The 21,237-nt window shown below is 49.0% G+C and overlaps 1 protein-coding gene across 4 annotated transcripts; it reads left to right on the top strand.

Annotated features, from left to right (window-relative positions):
* Nucleotides 1-86: 86 nt before the first annotated feature.
* Nucleotides 87-21,165, top strand: LOC111859366 (capping protein, Arp2/3 and myosin-I linker protein 3-like). Of its 4 annotated transcripts, none has more exons than XM_023841948.2 (39): nucleotides 87-807; nucleotides 2,082-2,176; nucleotides 2,661-2,711; nucleotides 4,460-4,519; nucleotides 6,495-6,616; nucleotides 7,499-7,596; nucleotides 8,677-8,747; nucleotides 8,995-9,068; nucleotides 9,233-9,308; nucleotides 9,450-9,538; nucleotides 9,742-9,836; nucleotides 9,933-10,019; nucleotides 10,170-10,276; nucleotides 10,542-10,619; nucleotides 10,700-10,776; nucleotides 10,869-10,973; nucleotides 11,323-11,392; nucleotides 11,531-11,612; nucleotides 11,712-11,808; nucleotides 12,059-12,113; nucleotides 12,335-12,507; nucleotides 12,901-12,969; nucleotides 13,278-13,371; nucleotides 13,455-13,553; nucleotides 14,594-14,722; nucleotides 14,813-14,926; nucleotides 15,055-15,230; nucleotides 15,336-15,423; nucleotides 15,723-15,833; nucleotides 16,653-16,719; nucleotides 16,806-17,032; nucleotides 17,175-17,281; nucleotides 17,625-18,039; nucleotides 18,144-18,233; nucleotides 18,863-18,896; nucleotides 19,212-19,475; nucleotides 20,265-20,375; nucleotides 20,532-20,612; nucleotides 20,902-21,165. In XM_023841948.2, the coding sequence occupies exons 1-39, from the start codon at nucleotides 696-698 to the stop codon at nucleotides 21,060-21,062; spliced, it is 4,311 nt and encodes a 1,436-aa protein (XP_023697716.2). In that variant the 5' UTR covers nucleotides 87-695; the 3' UTR covers nucleotides 21,063-21,165. The 4 variants fall into 4 exon arrangements, with proteins under 4 accessions (XP_023697716.2, XP_023697717.2, XP_023697715.2 ...); XM_023841949.2 differs by having other exon boundaries at nucleotides 17,622-18,039; nucleotides 18,866-18,896; XM_023841947.2 differs by having other exon boundaries at nucleotides 17,622-18,039; nucleotides 20,268-20,375.
* The last annotated feature ends 72 nt before the right edge of the window (nucleotides 21,166-21,237 follow it).

The raw sequence follows: 21,237 nt of genomic DNA, 5'->3' as shown, positions 1-21,237 counted from the left end.
GCTGCATCTGGGCTTTGTTTTTTTCTCGATTGTGCTCGAGCCTGGCACTACGTCAGGTCACTGGCTCTGCCACAAGTCGACCTATAAAGGCACCTGCTGCGAATGACCAATCAAACGGAAATGGCAGCCTCGTCTGTTTGCCCCACCGCGCGCACCGGATGGCGGCTGTCTGGGGTATGCAAAGTGCCGATCCTACTGTGGGACCGAACGGCATCCCCCGGGTCCTTCAGGCTAGGTGTCTCTCAGCGTGTTGGCTGCCTACCTGCGCACCCTGAAATGCTTTATCCTGCCCATTGTGGATGTGCTTGAGGAGGGAGTTGAATCCAGTGAAGAACTTTTTTAAAGAGGCGTTTTGGTGGGTGAATGCAGTGCCTGCCTGCACCATCTTGGCTCTCAGTCAGCCAGCAAGTGAAATGGGTTTGGTGCGAACCAGAAGCCTGGCGTCAGCATGCGGCCCCGTACGCGGCTCTGATAGCCTGTCGCTGCAGCACTCTGCCCCGCGCGGCCAATGTGTCCAGCTGGACGTCTGTTCCCTGCATGACAGGCATGATCACTTAGGCGGTTCGGAGACGTTACGCTCCTCAGGCAGCTGCTGGAGGCGCTTGTGGGGCTGAGGAGCCCTTCCTGCTACACACTTTCACTTTGAGTGTCTTTCTTTCGCTGTCGAAGCAGGATGTGTGCGTGTGCGCGCCTGTATGCGTGTGCGCCACTCGGCTACCTGTCTTCAACCAGCCGCAGGTTCATCGCGAGGACGGACGTGTGTGGTTGTCATGCTGTCTGCTGGCCGGCTGTCCCTCAGCCTCCAAGGTAGGGTGAGCTCCCGCCCCAATGTGGCGTGCAACTGGGGGCCTCCAGGGGTGTCTATGCCGTGGTGAGCTGGGTTCTGGTGCGATGCTCGCTCCCGGTGACAAAGTTGGAGTTACACTTAGGGTGAGGGAACATGGTTACGGTTGCAGTTAGGGGGCAAGATGGTGGGGGTATCTCGCTGTTAAACCTGAAGCTGATGTCCATCCCCCCCCCCCCCCCCCCCCCCCCCGGGTACCCAGAGTGCGGAGCCTCTCGTTTGTACCCCGCGGTGTGGTCACCATCCCGCCAAAGGGGCTGCCGCTCTCTGCTGATGGGGACTCTGGTGCCACCGGCTGCACCCCCGGCTCCTGCATGAGTTGCATGCGCGGCATCGAAATGCATCTGTGGGAATGGTTAGGCGCTTGCTGGATGCCCTGCAGATGCTCTCAGCTCCTGGGAGGTGGCACCATTGTGTTGATGTTCTCCGCCATCCTGCTCATCCATCTAGTCCAGGCTTGGGCAGTTATTTTCTGTAGTGGACAGAATCTGAACCTCTGCAGGGTGGATTTTCTTAATTTTCTTATTTTTATGTCCTATGTGGTGTCGGTGCCAGAACAAATCTGACAGCCAGGCCCAAGGTTTCCATGATGGGGGGTGGGGGTCACTGGTTCGACGGGGCCTACTTGTCTGATTGAGGGGGCCTTACCACCCCTCCCCCCAAGCCCCCTCATGGTGGCAACTCTGGGCTTATGAATGCTGTAATAACGGACCTGTCAGATTTTATTTTTTGAGAATAATGCAGAAAGCAAAAAGGACTAGTGCATGTTTTGTGTTTTATGGCATATTTAAAAAAATTTTGCATAAAATGTTACCAGTTTTTTTAAATTTTTTTTAAATGAACACACGGGCCAGTAAAATCAGCTCCACAGGCCAGCTTTTGCCCAAGTCTGATAAAGTCATTTAAGACACTTTTACCCATGATTACCAGCACAGGTGATGATTCTACACTAAATTACCATGCTTATGGCATGAATCTGTACCTGTACCATCTGCTGTCCTAATGCTAATTTGGGTGATATTAAACCCCAGACGTCAGTGCCAATGTGGAGCACTGGTGTGATTAGAGATGAATGTGCATAGAAGAGGCCCAGGTGCAAGCGACTAGGCCAGCAGGGGATGCTGGCCGGCAGGGGCTGACCCCTCTGAAGGCCGTATCATGCTCACTCAGCACAGACTCTAGCTGTGATGCCTGCTCACCAGCTACCCTTCCCTGTGTCCATGTGCCCCTGCTCCAGATGGGATCTTTCAGCTGCTTAATCCCCAGAAGGTCCTCTTCCTGACACAGGTCCAGCTGAACCAGTTAAAAGCCGGATTGGACAGCAGGGTCTTGGTGACTATGGCCGTTTTGATTCACACTAATGGGATGTTATCTGGTGGTGAAATCCTACCAACTGACACAGTTGATACCTGACTGGTGCACAGGATCCAGTTATACAATGAAAACACTACTGATCAGCCTATAAATGGTGCCTATGTGCAACGCATTGGTGCTGAGGAGTGTGTCTCCCAAGGGAATCTGAAAACATGGGGTGCTTACATACAGTCATAACTGCAGTACCATTTTCCAACAGCAGGTGGGACCAGACTAATAGTAGGAGCATCCTCCTTGTGGAGCTGCTTGGCGAACCTTCTGACAGTAGCCTCTGTCACAGGGGATGGTTGCCTTTGTGGCATAGACAAAGACACATGTTTTTCGGTGATGATGATGATGTGAAGGTTTAGTAAACTGCCCCAAAGCGGCCCGTGATTCTGAATCTGACTGCCCTTTTCCCACCATGCACACTGGCATGTCCCTCTGCCCCCTGACTCCCCAGGTCATGACACCATGGAGGGCTTATGTGTTCCACTGCAGGCAGCCAGTCAAGGTAAGTGTTCTGTGTCTTCACCTTTCCTCCAAAACCTACTACAACTACCAGGGTGAGCAGATGTATGAGGGTGTGTGTGTGGGTTTGATAGAGAAATGATCTCTGTCTGTGACTCTCTGTATGTGTGTGTGTGTGTGTGTGTGTGTGTGTGTGTATGTATATAGAGATGGTCTCTGTGACTGTGTGTGTGTGATATAGAGATGATCTCAGTCTGTGACCATGTGTGTGTGGTAGAGAGATGGTCTCAGTCTGTGACCGTGTGTGTGTGGTAGAGAGATGGTCTCAGTTTTGTGACCCTGTGTGTGTCCAAGTGTGTACACAGGAGAGAGATGGTCTTTGTGTGTGACCATGTGTGTGGTTGAGAGCTGGTCTCTGTCTGTGATGATGTGGTAGAAAGCTGGTCTCTGTCTGTGACCATGTCTGTGTGTGTGTGTGTGTATGGCAGAGAGATGGTCTCTGTGACTCAGTGTGTTTGTCTGTGTGGTATAGAGATGGTCTCTGTCTGTGACCGTGTGTGTATATGGGAGAGAGATGGTCTTTGTCTGTGATGGTGTGGTAGAAAAATGGTCTCGGTGACGGTGGTGCCTATGGAAGTGTGTGGGTGACTGGTTTGTGTAGGGTTTGTTTTGCATGACCATTTTTGCATCTGTGAAAACAAACCCGCGGTGACGTGGAAGGCAACACATTCCCTGCAGCTGATATTAACAAGCAGAAGAGAGTTAGGAGCGCTGTGGGGTGGCCGGTGGGTGGCGGGTGCTCATCTTCTAAAGGGGGGGGGCGGGACTGTGCCACACGTAACGGCAACCTCACACTCTATCGCTGGGGAGACTTCAGAAGAACGTCCCACAAGGTAAGGGTCTGGTGTTGCGCTGCTTTTCTCGTTCAGGATGGATTTGTTCATTCTTCCATTACTGCGTATTGAATGAGAGTTCAAACAGGATCCATTTATACTGTTGGGGCTTTTTGGACAAATCTCCGTGACTCGGTTTGTACTTTTCATTTCTGGAAACTTACTGGTTCACAGATGGAAATTTATTCATAGCATTGCTGCAGAGATCCCCATTCGAGGCTTCTGATGGCCACGCGTGGTGCCAATCTGGAGGGTGACATGGAAACAGACCTAGAGCTTCCTGGGATGTCGGAATCTGCAGATTTGTGGCAAAGGAGCCTGAGTTGTGAACTCTGGTCCTTCGTGACAAAGCAAATACAGAATTAAATGCTGTGGTCAGTGGTCTGGTTTAGGGCTCGGCAACATGTCTGTACACAAAAAAACATGCTTTTGGCCAGACTGGCCTGTGTCTGCCATAAAATGTTTTGATCAAGAAAAAGTTATGTACCATGTATGTGGTGATAATTGCATTTTGATCTAAATATCTATCAGATTTGGCCGTGGTGATGACCACTGGTCTGATGAAACTGTCCGGGCATCTGGGGATTTGAGCGTGTGGGGAGAAGGCATTTGGTTTTGGTAACACTCTTTATTGGTGTCTACGGCTGCGAGATACAGATTGAGCCAATGCCCACAATGAGGTCACATCCTGTGGACTGAGTGATGCACAGAGGATAACACACATCAGGGTTGGCAGTCGGAGAGACCCGCGGTCACACGCACGCGAGAGCATTATTTACACCCTCTTCCTGTTCTGTTCCTCCTACCTTGTTTCTCTAATTTGAGTCATTTTCAGTTCTCCCGCATTGCATCTCCTTCGGCGATCAGAGCGGGTCTCTAAGCTTCTCTCCCTCCACAGCTGGACAGCTCCTTCAGCTACCTGGAGATCTACGCCATCACCATCGGAAGCCTGAACCAGGTAAGCCGGGTCAGAACCTGCCATCACCTATCACACTGGGTTTACCATTGGCTATTTGTTGAATTTCATCTAATCTTGCGGCATGAGGCCGGTTTGGACACTCGGGGGACAAGTGAGATCTCTTTGATGAGAGGATGGTTGTCAGGAACAGGACATCCTGAGGGTTTCAAGTCGGTGGTTCACAAGTTACTCGGAACTTTGTCAATCTTAGAGTCAGCTCTGTTACGGGGGTATTGGGTTTATTTTAGAGATGGGCAATCCACATTTTTTCAGTTCCGATCCGATTCACAACTGCCGATATCGATACAGATTCCGATACAAGAGTTCTTTTTACTTTGTTATACTTTATATATTATTTTTTTTAAGCTAGTAAATACAGATGGGAAAAATGTATGACAAAAATATTTTATTAGGCTACTACAAACATACATAATGTACTGTTCCACCTCGTTAGTTTTAAGCGTTTTTGAGGCATTTGCAGTTCAATATGAATATCTTCAAAGCAAGTATACACAAGTGGCGAATGCTTAAAATTTTAAACACAGTTCTTCTCCCATTGGCGTCAGTGCAGTTACACTTTTGTTGCGATGGCAGCCCCTCTTGTATCACAAGCTGCAGCGAGTTCACAAAACAGTCCAATTACGTTAGCGACTCCCAAATCATCCATTGCTTTTGTCTCGCAGTTGCGTGCGCTTTGTTAAATGGGATTGTCCATTAAACGCTATTCCCACCTCAAAACTTTATTTTACATAGATTGCAAATTGCTGTGCTACTGGTTTCTGTTAAAAGTGTAAAATACTCCCAGGTAGTCACGTCTTATCTTACGCTCCTCGTACTGCGAAGGGTATGCGCATGACGTCACAGCAGGCGGAAGTCACTGTACTCCATAGCTGTCAAGTCTCCCGTTTTGGCCGGGAAACTACCGTATTTTACCCCTCTTTCCCGCCGTCCTCCCGTATTAGTATTTTCCCGTAAATCTCCCGTATATTATAATATCATTCAAAAAAAAATTCCTCTGCCTCTCCAAACTGAACTGTCAGTAGCCTCGCGAGAACTGCCACCTGCAGTAGTCTGCAGGTCATTTACAACATTAACCAAGTCATAAATGCGGAGGTTAAAATGGCAATACTGTGTGCCAAAAACAACGTTACTTTCACCTTCTGTGACGACTTCAACAAGGATACAAAGTCTGCAACAAATCTGTATAATAAGTCATTAGTGAATGCCAGAGAGCCACATGAGTGAACATGAGAAATTAAAAGAAAATGTGTAATGAAAATAAAATGTAAATGACAAGTGGTTATTTTAGATTTCTTGTACACCTGTCTTAAAATGTAAGGAATACTGGAGCTTGGTTGGGGTGGTGGGGTGGCTCGCGGTGGGTGCCGGAAAATTTCCCTTATTTTCAAATTCAAAACTTGACAGGTATGATGTACTCACACCCACTGAGTAGCAAAAAAGCTGTCCTGTGATTGATTGCCAAAATCTAAATAAGTAAGTATAGGACGTGGATCGGTCACGCATGGCCGATACCCGATCCGTCAAATAGGTCTGGATCGGCGCCGATACCGATCCGAATATCGGTATCGGTGCATCTCTAGTTTATTTACCTAACTCTGAACCTGCTTCCTCCTCAGTCTTCTTGCTTCTTCACTTACTTGCAGTTTGTGCTGTCCTCTGCTGTGTACCTATAGCCAGAGTGTTCTTCCCTCAGTGTATCTGTATGTCACTGACAGAAATTATGCTGAGTGTCTGTTTGTCCAAAAGGTCTGGGGACTGTGCTGTCATGGTGGGTTTCCGACATTAACGACACATTCTTGTTTAACTAAGATGGGTGGCGCTGCTTCCCACGCCCTGGCATGCATCTGGGGGTCAGCGGGGATCTCCCTACTCATAGCTGATTGTGAGTCAGAACCCCCCCCCGGGAGGGAGGTCGCTACTAATGCCTGCTACTCTGTGCTCATCTCCCCGACAGATGGTGATTGATACCGACAAGCAGAGTTACACTTTTAACCTGATGACCATGGAGGACCTGGAGGCAGTGGTCAGTCATGTGACTGCTTCACTCAAGAAGATCTTTCCGGACTCGTCACCAGGGTGAGTGAGTGATATTCCACGACCGTCCTTCTGCCCTCTTCCCCGTCGCAGCTGGACACAGGCCAACAGTGTTTAAGGGCAAGACTTGTAACCTTTTATTCACTGGTCAAGTCCCAGGGCTGTTCTTGTGCCGTGCCTTTGATCTAAATGGTTTGCTATATAAGGGTATTGCACATGGCACATCTCAGAGCAGCAGCTCATTCCTGATTTCCATCTGGAGTGTAAAATAAAGATAATCTGCCTGCTTGCCCTCCCACACGTTTCTCTGCATCATCTTATATGCTGCGTCGTCAGCTGCAGCATCAGAAGGGTCTGGCCCTGGGGGCGGTTGGTACGAGGTGGAAAGTCTTTGTTGTGGGGAAAGTCTTGAGTTCTGGGGAACAAAGGCTCAGTAAGACCATCTAGAAACTTGGCTGAAAGAAACAATGATTGTGACTGACCAGCGAACAGAGAAGCTCTGGTCAATTATCATTTTCTGGGTCACAGCTCTGGTAAAAGCAATGAAACACATACAGGGAATTTCTTATGAGGTCTTTCCTCACACTCAATTGTCTGTTCATGCTCGGGGCTGTCGCAAACAATGCAGTCTGTGATCTTTTCTCTCACACCTGATGCCTCATGGTGCGGCTTCCAGGATGTGGCAGTCCTGCAAATTTCCATCTGAACCAAGCTTCCCACAGACCCTGTGATTTCCATGTTGATCAGGGCTGCCAACCTTCAGAGCGTGTCTTTCTGATTGGCTGCCATCAGGAACGTGGCCCCTTGCCAGCTGATCCTTAGAGTAAATGTCTACCCACATAGGTAAAATGGTTCCTGAAGCATCTGTTGGTTATGTCGGGCACCCGTCACTATGGAAGCCCTTCCTCTTCTTTTGTCTCCCAGGAAACTATTGAAGAAGGTCCCCACTGAGCTGCAAGAGCAGCTGCGGAGGCTGACAGCCCATGTGGAGGAGCAACTGAGCAGCACCCAGGGGCCATGCGGTGAGAGTCTTCTGATGATCCTTCACTCTCCTCTTTGGTGAGGTAGGGCCTGCAGATGGGGTGGGTGGCTGTGAGCGTGGGAAGCACATGATGGGTGATGGTGCAGAATGTCCATGATGCTGCAATTAAGTAGGGTGAGGGAGACCTTGGAAACTGGGACTAAGGAGGGTGAGGGAGACCTTGGAAGAGGGAACTAAAGAGGGCGAGGGAGGCCTTGGAAACTGGGACTGAGGGTGAGGGAGGTCTTAGAAACTGGGACTAAGGAGGGCGAGGGAGGCCTTGGAAACTGGAACTGAGGGTGAGGGAGGTCTTAGAAACTGGGACTAAGGAGGGTGAGGGAGGCCTTGGAAACTGGGACTAAGGAGGGTGAGGGAGGCCTTGGAAAAGGGAACTAAAGAGGGCGAGGGAGGCCTTGGAAACTGGAACTGAGGGTGAGGGAGATCTTAGAAACTGGAACTGAGGAGGGTGAGGGAGGCCTTGGAAACTGGAACTGAGGAGGGCGAGGGAGGCCTTGGAAACTGGAACTGAGGAGGGCGAGGGAGGCCTTGGAAACTGGGACTAAGGAGGGTGAGGGAGGCCTTGGAAAAGGGAACTAAAGAAGGCGAGGGAGGCCTTGGAAAAGGGAACTGAGGCCGAGGGTGGCCTTGGAAACTGGAACTGAGGGTGAGGGAGGTCTTAGAAACTGGGACTAAGGAGGGTGAGGGAGGCCTTAGAAACTGGAACTGAGGAGGGCGAGGGAGGCCTTGGAAAAGGGAACTGAGGGCGAGGGAGGCCATGGAAACTGGAACTGAGGGTGAGGGAGGTCTTAGAAACTGGGACTAAGGAGGGTGAGGGAGGCCTTGGAAACTGGGACTAAGGAGGGTGAGGTAGGCCTTGGAAACTGGAACTGAGGAGGGTGAGGGAGGCCTTGGAAACTGGGACTGAGGAGGGTGAGGGAGGCCTTGGAAACTGGGACTGAGGAGGGTGAGGGAGGCCTTGGAAACTGGGACTGAGGAGGGTGAGGGAGGCGTTGGATGCTGGGATTACGAGCCGTGAGGAAGGCCCATCAGTTCTGACTTGGTCCACTGGTCCCTCCTGCAGGTGGCTTCTCAGAGACTTATGCCGCCTTGTGTGACTTCAATGAGTTCCCCTGTCGAGAAGAGGTCCAATGGGTTGGTATCACTGAGGACAACATTGCATGCCACTCTGTAAAATGCATGTATAATGCATTTCATGCCACTTTGTATAATGCATGTACATATGAGTGGTATCATGATTACTTTGTTGTCAATTGACTCTATCTCTAGGGTTCATTTATGCTGCCTGTATTGCTGTCTGTTAGTTCTCTTTGATGCTTTTGGTCGTACAGGATGTAGTTACCAACCATACCCATTAGCTCCATCTCTTTGTCTCTGTCAGGATGTGGACAATATTTACCATGTCCAGAGCTGTCGGGACTTCAACCTGCTGGAGTTCAGTCACCTGGACAGTCGGTAGCATACCCCCCCCCCATTATGTATATCAATCCCAAACCCCTTCCCCTATTGTAAGACTGTCAATACCAAATCACCACCTATTATTCAGGTATGAAGACGACCTGTCTCATCCTGATGATGTCAAACAGCAGTCAGGATGCCTCCCTCTCTCTCCTCCTCAGTGATCTCGCCCTGGCAGTGGCTGCCTTGTCATTCAACCAGTGGTTCACCAGGATCAGTAACAGAGACTTCAGGCTGGTAGGTGTCCACCTACTGGACAGAACCTCCACCACATGGCCTTTCACTTTTGGTCCCTGTCCAGACGAGTATATTTGGTGAACTGGCTGGTTTGATGGTCCTCTTTTACCCAGAGAGAATCCTAAACCACTGTCTCTGCAGAATCCGGATGTTCAGGAACAGGTCCTCTACATGATCAACAGATCCCCCAAGCTGGAGGAGGTGTGTCTGGAGAATAGCGGTCTTAGATCGTGAGTAATCTACCTCCACCCCATCACTCTACCCCATTACCACACTCTAGGCCACCAGCCTTCTTGCCCTTAACCCTGACTCCGAGCGTGCTTCAGATCCATCCTCTGTAAAGGAGACATCTTTGGGAGGGACAGGCTCTATAATCGTGCCTGAGGGAGGAAGGCCTTCTCCTCTTGGTCACCATGTAATGCACCTCCTCTAGGGATTTTGCTTTGAGGATGGCCTGGGCTCTTCGAGACCACTCAGGCTCCATGCTGCACACCATCAATCTCTCGGCCAATCAGATAGAGGACAAAGGTGGGGACCGTGTGTCTGATTCAGAATGATGGGGGGGGGGGCTTTTCTGACTAGCAAAGGCAGCTCAACGGTACTGCTTGTGTTACCTGTTTTCAGGTGTGGCGGCGCTCTGTCAGCAACTGGACAAGCTGCCCCACGGCCTCGTCCAGCTGTCCCTCGCCAAGGTGTCACTCTCTTCCAGAGGTAAAGCCACCGGCTGCACACACACAGCACAGCTGCGGGTGTCTCTGTGTGGCCTGTCTGTGTGGCCTGTCCGTGTGGCTTGTGCAAACCGGGACGTGGCTCTTTCTCACCCTCCTGGGCTGTGTTTCTCAGTCGGCTTCTCTTTGACAGGTGTTGCCAATCTGGCTCAGGCATTTTCACACAAGTCATTCCCCACGTCACTGCAACACCTGGACCTGTCAGGCAATGCAGGGTGTCTGGCCATGGAGGAGGCTGAAGTAAGAGGGGGAAGGGATTGTGAGAAGACTTGAGTAATTTGTAGCTGAGTAGGATCTTGGGAAGGGTTTAGGACTGTGTAACCAAGTGGAATTGTAGGAATTGTTTAGTATTTTGCAGCTGAGTGGGATTGTGGTAAGGGTTTAGTACTGCATTGAATATTCCTGATTGTAAGTGCAGTCAGAAATGTGTTGCTGAGGGTTGCATTTTCATAGGACCTCTGTTCAAGAGGTCTGTTCTCCACTGATTTTGTTCTCTCTTTCCAAGTGCCTGTTTAAGTTTCTGTCTGGTGAGAATATTGTGTCTTACCTGGACCTAAGTGGGACAGACTGCCCCTTGGACACTGTGAGTAACCTTTGATCCCTGGTGCTTTGCGCAGCATGCTGCTCTGAGTGACCTTTGACCCTTTGTTTTGCTTCGTGCAGCTGTTTGTGTCCTTGTCACATGGATGCTACACCAAAATGACTCACCTGAACTTGTCCAAGACCACCTTCTCACACAGGTGAAGGCCATGTTATTTTACGATGGGCACCAAGAGATGTTAAAGTCCAAGTAGGAGTCGTAATGAGTCATGGGACCTGTATCTTATCCCAGGAAAGTGAAAGATGTGACACGTAGTGTGAGGGATTTCTTCAGGAAGAGTGAGAAGCTGAAATATGTCGGACTGGCTGGTACCAGACTTCCTGCAGAGGCTTTGCGGTGAGGAGCATATGTGTGTGTGTGTGTGTGTGTGTGTGTGTGTGTATGCTGTGTGTGTGTGTGTGCTCCATGTGCTGTGTGTGTGTGTGTGTGTGTGCTCCAAGTGCTGTGTGTATGCTGTGTGTGTGTGTGTGTGTGTGCTCCATGTGCTGTGTGTATGCTGTGTGTGTGTGTGTGTGTGTGCTCCATGTGCTGTGTGTATGCTGTGTGTGTGTGTGTGTGTGCTCCATGTACTGTGTGTATGCTGTGTATGCTATGCCTGTGGTTTTACTCATGCGCTCAGGCCCTGCCTGAAGATTATACCTCCAGTATAATGCAGAGTGTATGTTTCCACACTCTGTTTGTCTAGGTTGCTGCTGCAGGGTTTAGCTACCAACACTCACCTGTCCGGACTGCAGCTGGACCTGAGTAGCTGTGAGGTATGTGGCTTACATTCTCTCTCTCTGTCTTACACACACACACACACACACACACACACACACACACACATACTCTGTCACCCAGGAAGCTACATGTGCAGCTCATGCATGTGGTATGTCCTGTTGTCATGCCAACAGCTCCGCTCAGCGGGGGCACAGGTGATCCAGGAGCATATCTTCGAGGCCAAGGCCATCAACAGCCTGGACCTGTCTGACAATGGTGGGATGAGTCCCTGCTACACCCTTATTTCAAACGCCACTTGAGTTCACAAACGTGAGAACAGGGAGAATGATGCTGGTACTGAAATGACCCATGCAGGTTTGGAGAGCGACATGGTTACCGTGATCCTTGCCATCGGACGGAGCCATTCCATCAGACACCTGGCCCTGGGCCGCAACTTTGCCATGAAATCCCGGTGAGATAGAGGTGCCCCAACTGCTTTGAGTCTGCTGGGCCTACCAGGAGGGTGGCATCTGAATATGGCAGCAGCCTGTGTGGTCTGCCTCATTTATTGCATCTGTTTATACTGTACTGTGTGTTCAGTGCTATTATGGTGCTGTAGTACCTTAGGTTCTTTGGGTGTTGAGTGGACTAATGTGGTGTTGAGCAGATTGACAGGGTGTGGTGTGTTTTGATGGTGTCGAGTGGGTTCCTCTTCCCCTCAGAATGCTCACTGATGTCCTACACCGGCTTGTCCAGCTCATTCAGGAAGAGGAATGTGTGAGTAATACCCTTGACTAGTTTCAATGATTAACCCATGATACAGTCTGACTCCATCACACCCTAACCTGTCTCACTAAGTAACCCATCAGACTGTGAATACGTCACACCCCAACTTGCCTTGCTCACTAACAGATCGCATTGCTTGATATCACATTCTGACGTCTCGCACTCACTAACGAACCGCTTTGCTGGTGTCTGGCCTGATCTGCCTCCCGTAGCCCCTGGAGTCACTGTCAGTGTCCGGCTCCAAGCTGAAGACTGGGACAACCATCCTCATTAACAGTCTGGGCTGTAACTCAACACTGACCAAGATGGACATCAGTGGAAACTATATCGGTGACACTGGGGCCAAGATGTTGGCCAAAGCCCTGCTCATTAACACCAAGCTCAAGTACGTTGGCTTCCATAGCGATGCAGCCCCTTATGCAGTTACGTGCCCTGTTACTCACACTGTAACCAACCCTGTAATGTGCTTTATTACACACTGTAATCCACACTAAACTATGGAGATCAGCACTGTAACCTGTACTATATCATGGTAACCAACGCTATAATACAGTGTAATCCAGACTAGACTGTACCATGGAAACAAATACTGTAACCTACAATGCATCATAGTAACCATGAAACACATTGTAACCTGCATTGTACGATGGTAAGAAATTCTGTAACACATGAAGTAACCCAGCCTTTAAACCACGCTGTAACACACACTGTAACAAACACAGGCTGTGCCCCAAACTGTTGCCTGGACCCTCAGTGTTCCCCTCTCTGCACCATGCAGGACTCTAGTTTGGGACAAAAACAGTGTGACTGCCAGCGGTTTCATGGATGTGGCCAATGCATTAGACAAGTGAGTTAGGATAAGTGCTGGGTCTCTGCATGTTATTGTGAGATCTATGTGTATCATACTGAGATCTATGTCTGTGTATCAAAGTGAGATTCATGTGCGCATATCTTATTGATGTCTAAAGTACCAGTAGACTTGTTTTTAGAGTCATTATCTTGCTGAAAAACAAATGATTTTCAGTACATGTGTCCAGAATTTTGACTGGTACTATATAGATTTGTGTCAAAGTGAGACTTATATCTGCACGTTATTGCCTCATGTCTGTCCCTCTTTGTTCTGTATGGGTTTTGTTATATGCCCATGTGTTTTAGGAACTCAACTCTGCAATACATGTCCTTCCCCGTGAGTGATGCGTCACAGGCATATCGCAGCAACCCAGAAAAAACCGAGGAGGCCTTACAGAAAGTAAAGCGCTCGGCCGCCCCAGGCAGCCACCAAATGCTAAGCTTCTGCTCTTTACCCACTTCTTCTTTGTCATGGCCTGACAGATCCAGACTTACCTACTGAGGAACAGCCAGAAACAGGAAGTGATGTCAGACCATGTGCTCAAACTCCAACAGAGCTTGAGGATCAGCCAATCAGAACAGGTGGGCAGGTTTCCTCTCATATCCCAGTAAAATTTGTCAGTAAACATAATTGACCCACAGATATGTCACTGTCAGTATATGAAAAAGACTATTGTTTAGTTCTGTAATTGTATGGCTGGCTTGTTTGAGGTGGGTAGGTGTCTCTGGCGAGTGGTGGGTCCTCTGAGGATCTGGCTGAAGCAGGGGAGTTACTCGAGTGCAGGGGAGCCCAAAATTGGTCTCACAACCAGAATATAGAGTAACTGTTAATGTGCCTTATGAGGAACTGCTACAGTCCGTGTGTGTGGGGGGGGGAGAGCACATAACACCACATCACTGCACTACCTGACTCTACTGCACCTCTGCACCTTACAATTCACTGTCTTTGTGAGGCAGATGCTGCTCTATGAACAATCTGACTCATGCTGCACTGAAACTGAACTCTGTTTATGTTTACAAACTGTACATGTGACTTAAACTAATGCTGATCTGGCATACATTCAACAGCAGATGATTGTAACTGTAATTGTAATTCTCTTCCCTTGACTGCTGCTAAAATATTGCACATTCTGTGTTCATTGCTTGTACAGAACACTGACTGCACTTTCTCTATACTTGCACAGACCATTGAAAATATTGCACAGAGTCTGTCGTCTCCACCTCACTGCTGTTGATATATTTGCATAGACTAGATCAGACCTTGAAAACACTGCTGTTATTCAATGGAATGCACATCATTTCACTCTTTATATCGAAACTGTTAAAATTATAGGCTGTATATTGCATGTAACATTGCCTCTTTGTCTCCTAGTTTAAAAACTTCATATTTTTTCTACTTCTAGTTCAGTTTAAATTGTAAATTCCTTATTCTATTTATATATTACTTGTTCTTTGTGACCTGTTTGTTCTTTGTACTGTTTTTAAACTGGATCCACGTCGTCTCGTCTCTCTGTATACTGTAATGTATACAGCAGAGATGACAATAAAGTTTACTTTGACTTTGAACTGCTTTCTTCTTGGCTTTCCCTCGGGGTAACACTCCATCCTCCTGTGTCTATCAGCGAGTGCAGAACCACTGTCTGAAAGTGCAGGAGTCCATGCGTCCACTCAGCACCTGCAGCATGCCAGAAGTGCAGACAGATGTCCTGCACGCGGAGGAAGTACTGGGTCACGCCAGAACGTCCCTCAACGTGCGTCACTCACATGATTCCTCTGCTGTGGGGTTGTCTGCAACAGTGCATAGTGACACGTTGAGAAATAACTCTAAGATCCTCCCACAGCTGCTGCCGACTCTTTTTGAATTGGGAAGAGCGCCACCTAGCAGTGATGTACTGCAAAACATCCTGAAGGACACAGCCAGGGTGGTGACCAGTGAAGTTGTCGGGGAGGTTCAGGTACAGAGGGTCAGGTCACATGTCCGCAGTGACGTTCTTCCTGTTCTATAATGTCTGGTGTCATGGCACCAGCACAGCATGACAGGTTGAAGTTGGTCAGCTACAACAGCACCCCCTGTCTGTAATAGGAGCTGGTGCAGACCATGCTGCAGTCTGCACAGACCGTTTGCCCCCGCGTTGTACAAAGGTCAAGTGTCAATGAGCAGGTGGCCGTCTGCGTGGACAGGATGTCCCGGCAGGTTGCATTCTTCTTCCAGGACATGTTTGTGGAGCAGATGGGACAGCTGGTGAAGAGCAGGCTGCGGTAGGGGATACCTCTCTCACACTTGCACACAGACTCAGAATGAGGGCCCCTTTGTCAGCTTCTGATTGGCTGTTTCTTTTCCATTGTTCCACTTTCTTGTCCCAGTGAACTGAGACAGGCAGTCAGTATGTCTCTGGCAGAGAGCATCGTCACCGAAGTCACGCAGGACTTATCAATATCTCAACAGAAGCTGGTGAGCTGTGTGTGTGTGTGTGTGTGTGGGTCATGTACAGTATATATTAATGGGGGGCATTTTTTCAGTCCCCACAAGGGGAAAATCAATTTTATAAAAATCTGTGAATGTAATCAAAAAAACTAATAATGCTAAAAGTTTTGTATTTTGCTTGGTTACTTATGGTTAAGCTTAGGGCTGGGTAGGGTTAAGGTTGTCATTGTTGGGATTAGGGTTATGCCCATAGAAATCATCATTGGATGGTCCCCACAAATATGTGAATATTGAGCACTAACACTGTCTGTACGCCCCCACATCAGGAGCGACATATTAAGGAGCACACTCAGACCCTCCCGGGCTCTGCATCTTCCACACCCAGAACCAACATCCCTCAGCTCAGACTGGTGGAGGCGGAGTTCCCCACAGATGAGGTCAGAAGTTGCCATGGGTTACAGGGTGGGTGGGGACAGGGCTGATCAGACACACACCCACTGAATGCGTCAATCAGTGGTGCAAAGTTCAGGTTGAGAAAGTACAAATCCAAACCAAGATTTTGTTTCAACCAACAAGTTGAGCGTAAAGCATCATATTCACGGAGTACTAAACTGGTTAGTTGAAACAAAATCCTGGTCTGAATTTGTACTTTCTGAACCTGATCTCTCTGCCATTAAGGATTAAATAAGATAGCAATATTACCTTGAATCAGTGGTCACCGGCTGGTGGAAAATACAAATGAAACAAAATACAAATGAATCCGGACTGACATCAAGGGCTTGGCATCTTTTTTCAGACACAGTAGACCTTGGCTTTGTGTTGCTGATGGAATTTAGCCCCAGGGCAAATGTACAGTAGCTGGGGACACCTGTCTTAATGATTGCTGTCTGGTGCTTAACCTTTGTCTCATCTGCTATGGACTAATTATGTTCAGTAATAAAGTGTGTTCAGTGTGAGCCCTGACTGTGATTCCCTGTGTTCAGTGTCAGCACTAACTGTAAGTGATTCTCTGTGTTCAGTGTCAGCTATGACTGTAAGTGATTTCCTGTGTTCAGTATTAGGACTGACTGTAAGTGATTGTATTCAGTGTGAGCCCTGACTGCAAGTGATTCCCTGTGTTCAATGTCAGTACTGACTCTGATTCACTGTGTTCAGTGTCAACACTGACTGTGATTCCGTGTTCAGTGCCCACGGTGACTGTACGTGATTCCCTGTGTTCAGTGTCAGCACTGACAGATTTCCCTCCTTGTCCACAGTACGTTCCTGTCATCTGGCACAGCGGTTTCCCGACTGGGAGCATCCGCCCAGCACCGTCGGTCAAAAGTGTGTAGTGACTTGCCCCGGGCGCTGATGTATGTGTGTCTTTCCCTCCTGTTTGCTGGTTCTTATCCTCTGCACACCCTCTGAAGGTCTCTTGGATTCGGAGACAGACTCTCCAGCCAATGAGAGTGCAGCAGGCCAGTTGAAGCCCCACCCGGGGGAGGACACAGTAGCACACAGCTCGACGGGGCCCCTGGAGCCTGCAGGTCAGCAGCCCATTCTGGAGCTGCCTGTGGAGAGCCAGACACTAAGACACCACACACTGTCGAGGCCACGCCCCCAGAGGATCCACCGACACCCACCCAGCAAGCGTCAGGTATGCTGGCAGCCAGATGGATGTTCCTTATCCTCAGTAATAGAGACCACCTCTCCTAGAGGTTTCCCTCTATTATGAGCGCCCCCTTGTGTTCATTTACGACACTACACATTGGCTACATTTTTCCATGTTTGAACTGCAGGTGGAGCTGCTCACTGAAGGTGAGAGCTTGGCTTCTGAGAACGACGGCAGGGTGGACGAGGGACTCGAAGAGTTTTTCACCAAGAAAGTCCTCCCTGAGAACTGCCCGTAAGTATCACACACAAACATACACAGGTTTGTAGTTATATCTTTGTGGGGACTCTCCATTCATTTCTATGGGAAAAACCCTAATCCCAGCCCTAACCTTAACCATAAGTAACCAAACAAAATAAGAGACTTTTGGCATTTAAAATTTTTTGATTGCGTTCACAGATCTTTGTGGGGACCTGAAAATGGTCCCCACAATATCAAAATCACAGGTTTATTACATTGTGGGGAACATTTGATCCCCACAATGTAATATAAACATAATACACACACAGACACACACACACAACTTCTACCACCCCTACATGCAGTATGACTCAATCTCACCCTCAACCCTCAGCAGCCTGCAGGCCCCAGAGCTTCCAGCGAAACCAGACAACCTCGGGGGGAAACTAGCCGCCTCCAAGGACCTACGGAAAAAGTCTAGGGATTTCTTTGCCTTCAAGCGGGTGTTTGCGGGACGACCTTGCAAAGGAGAAGGGGCGCCAGAACAGACCATCAAAAAGACCTGCATCGCTGACCTCATCCGCCCCCTGAGGATGGCTGTGCGGCCAGAGAAAGAGAGAGACAGCGAGAGGGCAACTGTAGCAGAAGAGCCTGCCAAGGCACCTGTCCCACTGCAGAGAGACGCTGCCAACCCCTACGTGCAAGTCCCCGCCCGGCTGCGCCCCCCGGAGGCTTCCCAGCGCGGCCTGCGGGCTGCCAAGGCCCAGTCCCTCATCATGCTGCCCAGCGCTGACTCAGGGGGGTCTGACAAGGTTAGAATGAGTGAAAAACCTACCGACACATGACAGGGCAGGACGCCCTGTGTAGGACTGCGTGTGTGAAACGTGTGGTGACCTAACTCTCGGCCTCGGCACAGTTGACGGGCAGCCCCCCCGTCCTGCACGATGCCCTCCAGCCCATGGCGGTTTCCAGGACAGTGCTGCTATCCGGAGCAAAGCCCAGCCAGGTGAAGTTTGAGGGTTTTTTTTCCCCCCCACGCAGTGTCACAGAATGTCATTGGACACATTATTAATTTTGCAAAAACATGTTGGAAATGTATTGGTTTCATAACAAAAGTCCATTGACAAGCAATGTTTAACTTACCTGCACATATCTCCAGCATAGACATTTTTTTTTATTAATTGTCATATTTCATTCAGTTCTCTTCTTGCCATTTTGCTATTAATTGCAATTGTAGTCACTGGTTCCCAAAGGGATACTAAATACAAATGTTTGGTGTTTCATGTTATTGAAAAGGTGATGCTAATTAAAAAGCACCCAATGAGACTGCTTGTCAGTGGACTTTAACTCAGAACAGTTATAGAACTGTAATTTGGGTTTCAGTTTATTACTATTTGAAATTGTTTCTAATGTGACCTATATTTTTGAAAACAAATGAAACACTGATTTTGTAATAAAATCAATTAGCAATATTTTTACCAAACTATGCAAGTGTCCAAAGACTTTCTGTGAGTACTGTACATGTGCGTGTGTGTGTGTGTGTGTGTGTGTCTACACACACACACACAGCCTTATAATGGTGGGTGCAGTGCAGTATAGTTTAGTGTGTTAACCTACTGTGTTGTTTCCATTCAGAAGGAAAGTGAGCCGAGGAAAGGGGTCTCTGAGGGTAAGGCCATCCCATCACCTATTTCCGGTACAGTGTGACCCCCCCCCCCCCCCCCCCCATCTTACCCCACCTTTTCTGGGAACCACCTTTGACAATAAGCCCAAACCACCCACTATCCCCCTCAAACCCTGGACACTGGTCCCCATGTCTGCATCATCAGGCACTGCACCTACACACCTCCCTCATGCTGTGCTTTCTTCCTGGGTCAGCAACACCCAGATGGTCATGTGACCTGTGCCAAGCTACAGGCTGGCAGCCATAATGTGAGCAATGCTGAGTTACACATAACCGAAAAACTGCTTTTTCCCCCATCAGATCACAGGAACCAATCACGTTCATCCACAACCTCCCTGGAATCCCATAGAGTCCAGCCATCGCCTGAATGGCTGGCCCCTCCAAACCGGCCTTGCCCCCCAGCACCCACTAGACCCATCTGTAAGCCCCCATCACTGTCACCAGAAGCTCCTGTAGCTCCACCCCGACAAAAGCACCTATCAAACCCCACCCGTCGGAGGGAGGCTCCACCCATCCCCACAACTCCATGGGATGGGCGAGACCGAGCACAGTCAGTCACTGAAGGTACTGATTCAGCACTAGAGCACCAGACCTTCAGCTTCAGATATGGGGGGTACAGACCCCATCCTGTGTACCACCATGTGTCTTGATTTGAGTCACCTCAGAGTACTGAGAGACAAGGCTAACAAGGTTTACTTACCAGAATTTAAAACTGGGTTGCCCAATTTTAATCCTGGAGGGCCAGAATCCAACAGCATTTGCTGATTCCCCTGCTCAAACTCATCAATCAGCTAATTACCAGGTTTAGTAGGTGTGTCTGAGCAGGGAAATCTGCAAACAGTGTTGGAATCTAGCCCTGCAGCAATTGGGGAACCCTGGTCTAAATTATAAGTATAATCTTTTATTGGCTAATACACAGGTACGAGTACATAGGAATTTGTCTCTTCGCCTACCCTATCCTGCTCTCCAAAGCCTGGGAGTCACAGCACAGGGTCAGTTAATGTGCGGCTCCCCTGGAGCTGGGGGTTAAGGGCCTTGCTTAAAGGCCCATTGACACGTGACTGTTCTATTGAGGCTGGGGCTCCAACCAACAACCTTCTAGTCATAGACAGCCTGCAGTCCAATGGCCTTTAGAAACTGTGACAAAAGAAACTAAAGCAGAACTGCACTAATTTGCAGGCTGCAGGGGGCGTAGTGCTTTAGGGCTGGGTTCTGGCTAATGAGAGTGCAGTCAAAACACAGCAGCTGTTGAGTCCTTGACTAGTTCACATGCCCACCCTAGTCTGCGTGTGTAGCTGATGATCTGGGACTCATGTCTGTGCAGCATCTGAAACCCTCCACTTCTTGCTCTAGCAGACAGCCTCCCAAACCGGAGACCCAGAACAAAGCCCTCACCTCGCCGCCATACCACATCTGTCCATGAGGAGGTGCTACGCAAGCAGATGGCCCTACTGAACCCTGAGGGTAAGATCACCGTAGGAGGATGTTGCATAATCAGTGCTTTCTACTGATCTCTCATAGCCAAGATAGTGGTCATTTAGTGAAAATGCTACAGAGGTGTGATGTGTTGACCAAAGCTGTGGTCCCTGACACAAGGTGTCTATTAATCTCCTCCCACAGAGCTGATGGCAGTGCCTCCCCGGCCCTTGAGGTCACCAATACATAAACGACCCCCCCCACAAGAACCACATGGACAGGAGGGTAAGTGGGCAAAGTGGCGGATTACATACAGGAGACCAGCCACGCTTATGAAGTCTGGGGAAAGCAGGGGAATGAATGGCAGTGTCAACAGACTCACAACAGCCTGCTGGACACCAGCCTGCCCCTTTGCCATCTCACTGCAGACATGCACACCTTCCAAGTTTCTGCTTCACTAGGAGCAGATGTATTATTCCTGTTAATTATTGTTTGGGGGTGGGGCTAGTGTGCTGGGATTTTTTATAATACCCTGAGATTACAAAACTTCTTATCTTACCTTACCATACTTTAGCTCTGGAAAAGTGGACAGGACAAACCTCAGGTGGGGGCAGACCGAGAGAGGATGAGTCCACCAAAGAAAGGGGAAGGATGATCACTCCAGACCAAACCAGATTAGAGGCAGAGAGGGCAGATGCAAGTCCACCCCCTCTCCCACAGAAACCTATGGACTGACCCTGACTATTCCAGCACATACCTGATTCTGTACACAGAAATGCACAAAAGACAACTATGCCGATTCCCCTTATTATTTTAATTAAAAATGACTTTTTAAAGACTTCTGACTGTCTAAATTCCTGGAGATGAAGAGTGAGCTGCGTGATCAGTCATGCCAACCCTCAGTCACGAC

This window comes from Paramormyrops kingsleyae, chromosome 11, assembly GCF_048594095.1.
Source record: "Paramormyrops kingsleyae isolate MSU_618 chromosome 11, PKINGS_0.4, whole genome shotgun sequence".
Taxonomy (NCBI): Eukaryota; Metazoa; Chordata; class Actinopteri; order Osteoglossiformes; family Mormyridae; genus Paramormyrops; species Paramormyrops kingsleyae.
This window is presented reverse-complemented; position numbering and strand designations above follow the sequence as displayed.

What these genes read in the sequence shown, in the direction of transcription:
- LOC111859366 (XM_023841946.2), top strand. Translation starts at nt 696, where the DNA reads ATGCGTGTGCGCCACTCGGCTACCTGTCTTCAACCAGCCGCAGGTTCA. An exon ending in GTAACAGAGACTTCAGGCTG is followed by an intron (nt 9,309 to 9,449) that starts GTAGGTGTCCAC and finishes CTGTCTCTGCAG; the next exon opens with AATCCGGATGTTCAGGAACA. An exon ending in CCGGAGCAAAGCCCAGCCAG is followed by an intron (nt 18,234 to 18,862) that starts GTGAAGTTTGAG and finishes GTTTCCATTCAG; the next exon opens with AAGGAAAGTGAGCCGAGGAA.